The 12,737-nt window shown below is 38.5% G+C and overlaps 1 protein-coding gene across 1 annotated transcript in view; it reads right to left on the bottom strand.

Moving 5' to 3' along the window:
- angpt1 (angiopoietin 1) overlaps positions 1-12,737 on the bottom strand; it is a 67,390-nt gene that overhangs the window by 18,120 nt on the left and 36,533 nt on the right. Inside the window, exons 6-7 of the mRNA XM_074686895.1 lie at positions 10,646-10,747; positions 6,339-6,505 (exon numbers count right to left, since the gene is read on the bottom strand). Coding sequence (XP_074542996.1) covers positions 6,339-6,505; positions 10,646-10,747 — 269 coding nt within the window. The remainder of the gene's footprint in view (positions 1-6,338; positions 6,506-10,645; positions 10,748-12,737) is intronic.

Below are 12,737 nucleotides of genomic sequence, written 5' to 3'. Positions count from 1 at the left end.
CTTAACTAATATTTTTTTTGCATTTTCATATAGTAACACAATGATACACAAACACACACCACGAAGACATACAAAAACAACAACAACAACAAAAAAAAAAAAGTGTGTTAATGTTCTGAACTGCTTTTTAAGACATTTTTTTTTCTTACCTGTAACTGTCAGCTATCTCTCTATGCAGATGATACTTACAATCATAGTTCTGTTCACTTAGCCATTGTTACATTGCAACTGTCATGATGGCGTCCTTCTATACTATGACACATGAAATGTATGAAATGGCACTCTGCACCTCCAAATTCTACAGGTTCTGGTGTTTTGTTTTTTGGTTGGAAAACAAAATAGTTCTTAGTATTTATTTGGTGCAGACCCTTCATCAAACTGTCAAACATGCTGTGTTTAGGAAAATTGAACAAAGCCACCTACAGTGTAAAGTGAAAAAAAGCACGCTCTGCTGTTTCAAAAGTACAATCACTCTTCAGTGTTTATCTATCTGACACTATTTACCTACCCTGGCATTGTGTGTCATTCATTTCACTTTGTGGCCGTCTCACAAGTTACATAATCTAGTTTTGAGCAATTTGCTTTAATCTGAGTCATAACTTTCCCTCAGACTCAGCATTATTTTTTTTCTTTTATTCCATCTGTTCATCGAACCACCTCTTTGCTTTTCTGTGGCCTCTTTTTATTGCACTCTCTGTGCTACAAAGGTCAACTTCTGCTTCAGCCAATCTGTTCTCGGTGATACATAACACTTAAGCCATTTTTATAGCAAATAAATTTTGATGAATGGTGGTGATTAACTGGGTGTTTTGATCTGATGCTATCATTACAACTATTTGTGCAGGTCATCAAATTATATTTGACTTGAGTATTTTCTTTTCTGAAACCAGTGCAGTTAATTTAGCTATGAGAGAAGGGGACTTTTTTCTACTGTTTATAAAGACAGTAACCTCTGCAATTATAGTGACCTCACTCACAATGAAGGAAAAAAAATAAAATAAAAGCAGCATATTTCACAATATTATGAGGTTGTGGTTCAGTGGGAACTTTGCAGCTCTGGTCAGTTCAAATTTATTCCTCATAGTGTTCACAGGATTTGATGGTTCAACATTAAAACAATACTTCTTATGTCAGCCTACACTGTGCAGATGGAGCTCTGGATTTAGCTATGTTGCACTGTACGCCTTCTGTTTCGCTCATACTTGTGGAGCCTTATCTTGCATAGTAGAAATTGGAAACTTATGCGCGAAAGATGAATGGTTGTAATGACTGCACAGTTAAATCTAATCAAGGCTCATACAAACGCAGTTTGCAAAATAAGTGATGCCAAAGTGGAAGTGCAAAAATTGACAGTTCCTCGAGTGTCCACTTTAGGCTGGCTTCTAAAGCGAAGGAAGTGCCATTTACACCAGTGTTTAAAATGTCTAACAACTGCATCCAAATTAAGATTCAACTATCTGCAACCACATTACATACAGTTAAGTGCCATGAGCAGCCTAAAACAGCTAATTAAATACTGCTCAAGATGATTGAAAGTTGAAAAGTTACTTTATTGAAAGTATTGCTTTGTCCTTGTAAATGTACAGCCTTAATTTATAATTTCTTTTTGTATAATTTCAACTGTATTCCTGTTTATTTTTGGCTTTTTCTCCGGAATTATTTTAATTCCCAAAATCTCCATCCAAAAAACACCTCTAATCCTTTGTCGTGGCATGTCAAATCACAGCTAACTGAAGCTGTTTTCCCCCATAAACCTGTTAAAAATTAAATAGAGTTCACATCCCTTGCTTTTAAAGAAATAAAAACTAAGGGGGAATGAAAGTTAAATGTTTTTTTCTATTTTTTTTTACTGGTCAGACAAAAACTAATTTCTTAAACAATCATTTAATTTGTTTTTAACACAAGACATAACTTCGGTGTCCATGATGCACTTAATGACTGACACAACTCGAATTACAAACAAGCTCTCTCAGATATTTTTGATTCACTAAGGCGATGTCCAGAGAGCAGAGTTTCCATCATAAGAATGGTATTTAACAGGACTTTAAACTCTAGTTCAATGAGCTAATATCTTTGATGGATTAAGCTTTCTCCTAACATTACTGCTTTCAGTAAATGTGAGCTTTTATTCCTGTTCAAATTGGGTTTTCTTGGAGATGGAGACTATAAGATTCGACAACATAAAACTGAATCTTTGGAAATAAAAAATGATCTTAAAGGGTTTCGATTATTCTTGAATTCCACCTGAGCACTGACATGATATCTTACTTTGAAAACAGGATTCTGCTTTCGTCAATAATTTGATTAATGCCCTGATACAATTTTTCATTATATTGGACAAAGCCAACAAGAATTGGACGGCGGAATAAAGGGGAACAGCGGGTCCAAACTTTCAGAGCACTGGTAATAAATGTGTTTTGTGTCTATATGATTTCATTACTTTAGGATTAGGACTCTATATTTCACAAAGGAATAATTGCACACCTCCCTCCCTCTCTGCAAGTTGAGTAATTTCCTTTTCAGCGTGTATATGAAAGCAAGAAGTTGGAAGCAGGACAAACTGGCTTAAAATGCTCAGTGTTGTATTTGATGAATGGCGAGTTGTGTGTGTTGTGTGATTTAGACTACGCAGTTGTTGTACCTGGTTCCCAAGAGGTTCTTTTCTTTGTCTGTGGCCTTATTTGTACACTTTTGGTTTTACAGTGTGTTTAGGACAGAATGCAGCAGGCAGATGGACTCTAGACTTTATGAAGGCTTACAGAGAAATATTAGACTGACTCACGCTGACGCAGACCAATTCCGAGAATGAGTGACAAAAACAAAACAACCACAAGACAAGCCATATTTCCAACTCTTTCTTATCTCACGGAGATACATGTGATTTAAGAATGTACCACAGATTGTTCGAAGCAGGGATCTAGCAAAGCAGACAGAGCAGAGACCATAGCGGTGTTGGTCTGTCCGAGGCTTGACCATCTGGTTTGTTTTGGCTCAAGATTCAGAAGAGCAATGTGTCATTATCATACCACAACTATTTTATGGAGAACAAATCTATTTATAGAGACCGGCATGTTGTACACACAGCGAGAGCCTGCATCTGGAATGGCTGGGGATGCCCTTTCGCCTGCCTCAGTGGGACAGAAACAGTTATTGTCCGCTCAGTACTGAGGAACAAAAGGTCAGCATGAGACGCTAAAAGCCTGATGTTCCAAGGATAATGCTTTTAAGCGGCTCTAGAAATGCAAGGAAAAAGACAGTTGCAGACGTAGTTAGTCAAAATTAGCATATCATTTTATTTGACAGGAATAAAGACCATAGGGAACAAAAGGCAGATTTTTGCTCCATCTTCAACCAAACAGTTCTGCTCCTTTTCTCAAATCCTCAGAGGAAACCACAACGCTCACTCAAGGTACAAGCTCCCAACGATGGAGACCTTGCAAAGTGAAACCCCCTGTCATCGCAAGACAATTTGAGAATTAGACATGGCAACAAGCCAAACTGCCCCCAGCCGCAGGGAAACACTTGACACTTATTTGTTTCTGTGGTTTGGTGCAAGGCACGGAAAGGTTGAGGCAAAGGCTTTTAGGCATCAGATTCTCTTCCCTCATTTCGTTATTCAAAGCCGAACGCGAGCAATTTCGCAACTGAAGGGACTTCTTATCAGAAGGAACCAGCCATCCAGTGAAAACTGCCGAATTGGAGATGTCAGACCTTCTTCTCTGAAGCCAGCAATTGCTTGGAAGTCGGTGAAATTTGCAGTAGTTTCCACATCTGAGAGGGGCCAAGCATCTGCCATAGTTTGAGGCCTGTTATCATTAACCCCCTCAAAGGAAAATAGAAACCTTCGCCCCCGCAGGACACAAGGACAAAACGTCAATCAAGGTCAAGTTTGCAATGAGGAGATGATGACGAGTGATATGTTTAAGTTTAGAGGGGATGAGAAAAGCCTCACTGCAGGCTTACATAACTGTATAAATATGATTGATGCGTCTGGAAGGTTTGCAGTTTTGGCTACATTTGTGACTCACACCTAAAACATCTTGTTTTTCGACTGAGGTATCATTGGTTTTCTTTCCTTTCTTCAGTGATGATAAACGCTGGAGAACTGATCGAGTGACTAAAAGCATGTGCACTCTGAAAGTGTCGCTGCTAAATTTGTTACATCTCAAGCAAATCCACCGGAACAAATTGTTGCAATGAATTACGGTTAATGTTAGATTGTAATCTTTACATCTAAAACCACAACCTGAAGCATGCTCAGCTTCCTTCTGTTTCACTCATACACTAAATGTGTCTTGTGTTCCAACCGCAGCCAAAACGTGACCCACGCCTGATACTGTTTCAGGAAACATCCTGTGTAGACGCAAGAGGGCTGATGCAGCGTCTGATGCTTTCCTTACACAGGCTGTGTAGACATCGTGTTACACCACAGACTGCGAATAATATGATGACGTAGCCTTTTGGTTTCAAAGGGCAGAGCCAATTTGGATTTGTCTTAAAATCTGCTGCCTTTCCAAAAGTTAACAGGGTTCGACTCCAGTCTATCTTTTCACTTCATCTATTGTGTCATTAAAAAAAATTCTTTGGGGTTTCGGTTACTAATCTGTATTCTCAAGTCAGCATGAAGTTCATTTTGTGAAATTTGGTCTTGTTAAAATTTAAGCAGACACTCAAGAAGGGTCAGCTTTAGGGCATTGCTTCTTTTTGATTCGCTAGCTGCTGATTCACAACCAAAGGGCCATGTAACAGAAAGACATTACACCACTATAGATACAGCAACATATATGCAGTTACAGAACAATCACTGCAATCGCTAAAACGCTACAAATAAACACAAACCAAGTGAGATTGTGCAAACCCCCATAGTAAAAACAAAGGCAAGATATTATGGACTCACAGCAGTCTCAAAATGTACAAATGCGAAATTGCGTCTGTGTAAATTCCCCTAGAAATGTGTCAGTCAATACACAAATGTAACAGATTGGCAAATGCGTAAAATATTTAAAAATGCATGCACAAATCCACGGATGCACATAGAAGGATTCGCTAATGCAAAAAAAAAAAAAGGATGGTCATTTGTAAATTCAATTGCAATTACTTGCATCCCTTCTGGATCATAAACTGTATATAGAGTGGACAGCGTGGCTCCACCATTTACCATTGAACGGATTTGAAGCCAAAATACCCCTGTCACAGGTGCAGCCATTGTAGCAGTTGTGCAGCCAGAGTCTGCACAGTAGAGATGAGGGATTCTGGGAGAATCTGAGTGGAGCCAGGTGACAAAAATAATACATACTTTTTTTCTTTCAAGAGTCTAATCGCTTCCTGCCTCTATGTCCTGACATATTTTACAGTCCCCGAAAAAAATACACAAGAACAGCAGCTGCTAATCATCGTTAAACGTGACGTAAAACCTAGTTTTTAACCTCTTATAGCTACTGAAAACAAAACTTTTCCAAAAAAGAGGACTTGAATACAAACAAGGCAGCCAAATAATATCTCCAAATCACCACAACAATCGAACGTGAGAAACAGTTCTACGAGGTGAACTCGTTTTTTTAAGTTTGACCACAGCCCATCTGGAATGTCTGGAGAGCTGCATTTTTGGATTTATACTGCAACCAGCCACCAGGGGGAGCAGTTTTCCTGGGGATCTCACTTCGAGCTAAGCAAGATGACGTCCATTTTTTTTTACAGTCTTTGTCCTGGATCAGTAGAACACATGAGTAGCAGAAAGATGTTAGCAATTAGGCTAGCCAGTTTATTTGTAAGCTAATGTGTGCTTTGGTCACCTAAAGAGGTGTAACACTTTTGGCTCCACCAGCCAGCTTGCTTTGGAGTGTGCCTCGGCTCCAAAAAATTGAGACTAGCACAATATGTCAGCACCCTGTGAGGCAGTATTTTGGCTTCACTTCTTCACAAAGCTGTGTCATCCATGTTTAAGTGAAACCATAATTAAGTCATGCTATCCTGGTTGCAATGTCATTATTGGCATGATGAGATTCAGCAACATAACTTTGATGCATACTAGCATTAGCTACCTAGCACAAAAGTAGGTGACTGTTCAACTATTACCACTTTTTTGAACTGATATCATCCTGTCCTCAATTTTCTATTAAGTTTTTGTTTTTCTTTGTTGCTCTTTGTGTCTGAATCGCCTTTGTTTGAATTGTGTTGTTATGACATTTTTTCTTGGAAATATGGGAGTGTCGCTCAAACACAGCATGAGTTCTGCAGAAAGACCTACTCCTGAGGACATCCACCAGCCAATATTAACAGCTGTCAGCATGATTTTTGGCATGAAAAGACAGTTATATGACCAATATGACTGGATTTACCTGTAGTTCTGTTTCTCACTGCCAATCTGGAATCGATCATACAAAGAGAAAGCCTGGTGTCCGTCCCAGTCAGTGAGCACCACGCGAAGAGCGTACTGCCTGTTGCTGGTTAATTGGTAAACATATTCATTCCCCAGCCAGTGCTCCGCAGCAAGTGTCCCGAAACCCTGTGGAGAAGAGAGAAACCAATAAACATGTGGAAATAACACCCAGACCCTTTGAATGATCATTAATTACAGATAGTCTCAATGACCTCCTTTCATTTCCAGAAATCTCACCAACCGGAGAATTAGGAAATGGGTGAGACAGAATTTCTCTTTTATGTCTTTTTATTTTTTTCATTCAGAAATCAGATCAGATAATCTTGGACTTTTTATATTTTATTTTTGTCCAACTAAAGCAACAGATTGCTTTTTGCTCAAAGTGATTTGCAAAATATTCTGATTTTCTTTAAATCTTGGTTAAAAAAAGGGGGTTATTTCAAAATACAGTATGTATGCATGTCAAGCAGCATGCTTTTGGCTTGATCCTACCCATGGATTGACTTGCATTTCTTTAAGTGTTACCACCTTTTTCCTTTCCTGTCCTCGGCTCAAGTCACACATGTTAAACTCGTTTTAACCTACAGACTTCTTTCCTAAAATATGTACTACATGCACAGACACTCCTTCAAACAACTGCAAATGTATGCACTTGATCAGAGTGGCTCCTGGTCACAGGCAAAGTACTTCTGACAGCAGCGAGAGCAGCAGATTGCAGAGGGGAATATCGCAAAGTGGGATGACATTACAGCTCTGACAGAGGAGTCTGAACCGCTTCATTTGAGATCAGGAAAGAGGAGGGGGGAGGGGGCTAAGGGAGGCAAAGTCAGGGAGAAGTCTGTGTTTGTGCTGAGTGTGTGTGGTGATGAGAAATGGGAAGGAGGGAAAGTAAATATGGGGCATTCCTCGGGCCTTAGGCATGTCCTGTCCAGTGGGTGGAAGAGAAAGTGACTGGGGCCCATTACCGCTTTCTCTCCTTATTTCTCGTTTTCTCTACAATCGATCTCACTCCTGATGAGATCTTCCCCTCTTACAGACTTTCAGTTGGAGCCAAAGCCTCCTGATGTGACCGCAGTTTATCTCAAGCACCCTGGCTGGATTAGAAAGCTCGGAGTAAGAATCTGTTGACAGGTTTCTTTCGTATAGTTCCGGTGCTTCGCAATCGTTCACACGCAAACCTGATCTACATCTATCAGCTCCGAAAAGATGAGGAGATGGTTAGTCATATAGTTGGATAGAGCGCTTGGTTTGCCTTTCAGTTACACTTGCTACAATCACTTTGTATGAGACAGAAAAAAATAAGAACACTTGTAAACCTGGAGCACTGTAAATCAAAAACTGCTGTACAAAAAGGCGTACCATAACAGGGGTTTTCATCTGCACTAAATTATACAAACGTCACTAAAATCTTTTCTTCAAATCTTCTTAAATTTTCAGTCTTATACATATGTATTAAAATATTCTAAATTTTTAAATCCATGTGGTTATACACCAACTTAAGGAACATCATATTTAATTTCTTTCAGCTCTGTTTTGCTGAATGTCACTAAAATCTGCAACATGCCAGTCACTCTTCACTGTTCACAGCTGTATGCTAGGTACATAGCATTTCAACTTTTTTTGTTGTTGTTAAGGCCTTTCTGACTTTACTACTCTAGTTCATCTTTGTGACTGTTTTCTGCAGCGTTAAGTGAGCTATTTCACCTTTTCCCCCCCACAGCTTTGAGCTAATCTTTGTTGCTGTTTTCCACAGATTTTGGCTAGCTAGCTAGTCAAAACAGTTTTTCACTGATGCAGGCTAGCTATTTCAAATGTTATTGTTAGTATAAAGTGACTCTCTGTCTTAATTCCACATTTTTAGGCTAGATATCTCAAATATTTTCACTGCTTTTGAGCTCATCTTTGTGATTTTTTTCTACTGCTTTAAGGTAAGTATTTCAATTATTATCCATGAGTTTTTGCTAGCTTTTTCCTTTTCCCCCCTAACTTTATAGCTAGCTGTTTTAAATGTTTCTTTTTAAATATAGCAGACAATTTCACTCACTTCCCACCACTTTTAGTATTCAAGTTATTTTCACCACTTTTATCTTATCTTTGTGACTGTTTTCCACCGCTTTAAGCTAGCTATTTTCAACTATACCAGGATTTTGGCTGGCTTAAGGTTTACAATTATTTGACTGTTTTCATGGCTGTTAGCTAGCTGTTTCAAGGCTTCTTCACGATAAAAGCGAAATTCTATGTACTTGCACGGCCTATAGCTTAATATGTTGACTACTAACTCTTCTTTTAGCCTTTTTCTGTGACTGTTTTTCATAGCTTCAAGCTAGCTAACTTAACTGTTTTCTTGTTAATGTAAGAAAGCCATTTTATTTTTTTCTCCACAGCTTTAAGACGTATATTTTGACTATTTTAATTGCTTTTTAGGGTATCTTTGTGACTGTTTTACACAGCTTGACGAAAACTATTTTAAAAGTACTTTGTATGAAAAGTATGTTGACTCTTTATCTACCAGTCTAAACAGTTTGTCTATTTTCAAGCATGTTTTCCTTATCTTGACTGCATTGTACTTCCTTTTTTACGGTCTACCTACAACTATTTCACCTGATTGAGCTATTTTTAACATAAACTCACTTTTGAGTTAGTTACTACATAACAAGATGGACAGATATGTTAATTATTTATCGATAACCTTGAACTATTATAGCAGTTCAATACTTTTAATGATTACAGCTACTTGTGTTACCCGTTCATCGTAATCACTTTTGTCTAACTGCTCTCTTTTGTCTCATTTTCTCTTTTTTACTTCCATGCATTTTCCCATAAACTTGAAGGGGTGGGGAGAGTGTGTTATGAACAGCAAAGATTAAACTCAGATTTATGGACGATCTTACATAATTCATGGGGTTTTCAAATAAACCCCTCGGCTACTGTATCCTGTAACTGCCTCTTCGGGTAAAACAATAGAAATCCATGCCAGTTGGATAAAAGAGTCCCTCTGGAGCATCTATTGTAAGGTCTGCTGTGATGTGTGGTCTCCCTGTCAGGTTGTTGTAAACTTAATATGGTTTTTGTACGAAAAGTAATCTTAAGGTCACATTTTACTGTGTGCTTATTATCTCAGTTGCAAGATTCTCAACATTCCCACAAAGACACAGTATCTTTTTAGCTTTCCCTGAAAGATTTATACATCCTGTAAGAACATTAAGTCTGTGAACACAAGCCTCAAGAGACCAAGTATGAAAAAATTGATAACACAATAAAACTACATTGACTACTTTCAGTTTTTTCAAGGAGAATGGTAACCTAAGGCTAATTATATCCACATGCTTTCTGTAACACCTGTTCAAAGCTGAAGGCTTCCATATCGGTCTCCTTAGAGCTGTATTTTGAATACCCTGAATTTTATTTTACTTCCTCCTTTTCGTCCTTTTTCATGCTATCGCTCACTGTTCCTTCTGTTTTCAGTTAAGCACTTTTATTTATCCAACTTGAGAGTCTTTGAAACCCTTCCCGCTGACTTGTATATTGTACATCATGAGAGGTGGAAACAGAAACGGGAAACAGAGAGCAGATTACAGGGGACAGCATGAACATTGGTCTTTTGATAATAAACTGACACGCTGTGATAGGTATACACAGGTGACTCTCAAAGCAAACACAAGCAATGCACCGGCCAGAAATAATAATTTCATTTCCCATCCAAACACAATTTAGACTGAAAATGTTAACACTACCACTACAAACATGCAACAACCTCTCCTTGATGACAAACAGATGCAACACCTGGCACTTGGTTAAAGAGACTAAACAAATGTGTTGCATTACTTGGAGGTAATAATTTCCTGCTGGAAAGGAGGGAGAGTAACTATGTCACAAAGCTTCAGCTGAGGAGCGGAAAAGATTTCGGACACTCTTGACAATATTGCTTATACAAAAAATGACAGAGGAGGTTTTTTTTCTCTCTCAGAAGGAATATCTGGCTGACGGATTCCAAATGTTTCTGGGATCAGTGGATTCTCTTAGTTTTCAGGATGCTCATCAAGGCCAGAAAGTGCAAGCAATTTGTCTTAACCCCTGTGGAGATGTGTTTTGAAACAGCATGTTTTGCTCATCGCATTGCCTCATATTTTATATGCCTAATGGATACAAATGAGTGTATTCCCTCCATATCTGTCTGCATGTAGTCCACCTTTATCATATTGCTTTTAATGGTGATAAATGAGTGTCTGCATGTAGGGCAAGTATCTGCACATATTCATGTCTCACCATCTTGTACTCTTTCCATGTCCTCTGAAAGTCCACACTGCCGTCTTCCCTGCGCTGGATGACCGTCCATCCACCGCCGGCTGTTTCCATGTTACAGTAAACCTACACAAATGAAACAAGAGAGCAGAGAGGGTGGGAAAACATGCATTGAGGTAATGGAATACTAATAGCACCCAAAGGTATTTATACATTTTTACAAGATACAGAAGATGTAGCAACAGATTCCAACATTCAATGTCACTCTCAGCGGCATTACCAAACAATAGAAGGTCATTAGGACAATCATGATTTAAGACACTCCTTTTCCCAGCATTTATGATGAATCATCGTCTGGAATGCGACATATCTATGTCCTCCTTGAACTTAATCAGCGTCTCCTTATCCCTCACCAGCTCCCAAGAGATGTTCCTCATCAGATGGCCCGGATCAAAGTGGAGGTCCAGGGCGTAATGTGGCCCTTAACCTTGGACCTCAGCGTGTGTAAGCTGATAATGCGAGGCTGGTGCTCTATCTGCTGTGCTTCTTTTTTGTTTTGAGGAGGAGACCCCAGGGTGGAGCAGAGAGGGTCTCTCACCTCAGCCGGCCCACACAGCTGAACACACATGAACACAACCTGGGTATAATTAAGGACGAACCCCTGACAGATTGATTTTCCCAGAGACCAGCTCATCATTAAAGCTCCACAGATTATTATGTGAAATTACAAGTAATTTTTGCTGTTGTAAGAATATAATTGTATCCCTCTTTAAAGCTTTTATTAATGACTTATTGTCTAGAAAGCACTACACCTAAGCTGTGTGCTAGTGCTGGCAGGGTGTCCCCACTCTAAAATGAAGGCTAGCTTGTTAGCCAAGTTACCTTGCCCACAAAAAAATGATTAAAGGATAAAAACAAAGAAAACATATTAGAAAAAGTTGTCTTTAATGTCGATACATGCCACTAGCTAGCCTAAATCTCAAAAAGAAGCTGTCAGTTGGTTGAGCTAACTAGCTTGGAAACAGGATGAAATCTACAAGATTCACCCAATTGTCGAAAGAAATTAAGTCTAAATACAAAAGCTACTTTTCTGGTGTTACTCATAAAGCAAGTGTTTTATGCACATAAGTGTAGCTAGCTAGCTAACTTCCTAACAGGATAAAATCCATTATCACCTGATAAATCCATTATCAGTGCTTAGTGATTAAAAAAAAAAGAACTTGAATGCTGTGCTAAACCATCACAACCACTGCTTTATGGTGTTATTGAAGAAAAATTATCCTTTACAGAATGGGAGTTGTCAGTTAGCTATGCTGGCTAGTTAACTATTTTAAACAGATGATAAAATTATAAAAATGTGTACTTTCCTATTTGTTTAATATTAACAAAAACCTTCCTTAAGGGAACTTAAGGGGAAGAAAGGCTGTCTTCATTGTACATTCATATGGCTAACTAGCTTGAATTTTGAATAGGGAGCTAGCTAAGTTAGCTAGCTTTTAAGTTGGATAAAATCTACTCAGCTAGATCCATCCAATTTTGGAATAGAAAAAAAATACCTTTTAGAAGATGAGTGTCTGGTGTTAGTGAAAAAGAGTGTTTCGTGGAGAGTGGTATAGCTAGCTAGCTCCCTAATAAGAAAAGGGCTAATGGAACTAGATGAATATACAGTATTAAAAAGCTACATTTTAATGCTGTGTTTAGGAGACACAAGCAAAGGTATCTGATGTTATTGATTAAAAAATACTTTACATTACACTGGGCATTAGCAAAGTAAGCAAGCTTCCATTTGGGTAAGCCATGCTGGCAGCTAGTTCTTATAGACAGGAAACACTCTAGCAGCAAAAAAAAATCCCCCCAAATGTCAAATGAACTTCAGCAACGACAGTTCACAACAATGTTAACAATGTAAGCACTCATAAAGCTCGGTAAACTCTAAACTAAAGATACAAAAGCTCCTTAATATTTTTGAAAAGAAAATAATTAAGATCAGTTGATTATGTTTTTGCTGTTAAGCTGCCATTCTTCTAACATTTTTCATCATCGCTCCCAACATGACAACTCAAGCTAAGGTCAAGCTACACACATCCACACACTCAAATACACGTTGTCACCATCC

The sequence above is a fragment of the Halichoeres trimaculatus genome, unplaced genomic scaffold (genome assembly GCF_033239565.1).
Source record: "Halichoeres trimaculatus isolate MK-OKI-2021-1 unplaced genomic scaffold, fHalTri1.1 fHalTri1_scaffold_14, whole genome shotgun sequence".
In the NCBI taxonomy this organism is placed as follows: domain Eukaryota; kingdom Metazoa; phylum Chordata; class Actinopteri; order Labriformes; family Labridae; genus Halichoeres; species Halichoeres trimaculatus.
The sequence above is the reverse complement of the archived record's forward strand: the minus strand, read 5'-3'. Positions and strand labels throughout refer to the sequence as shown.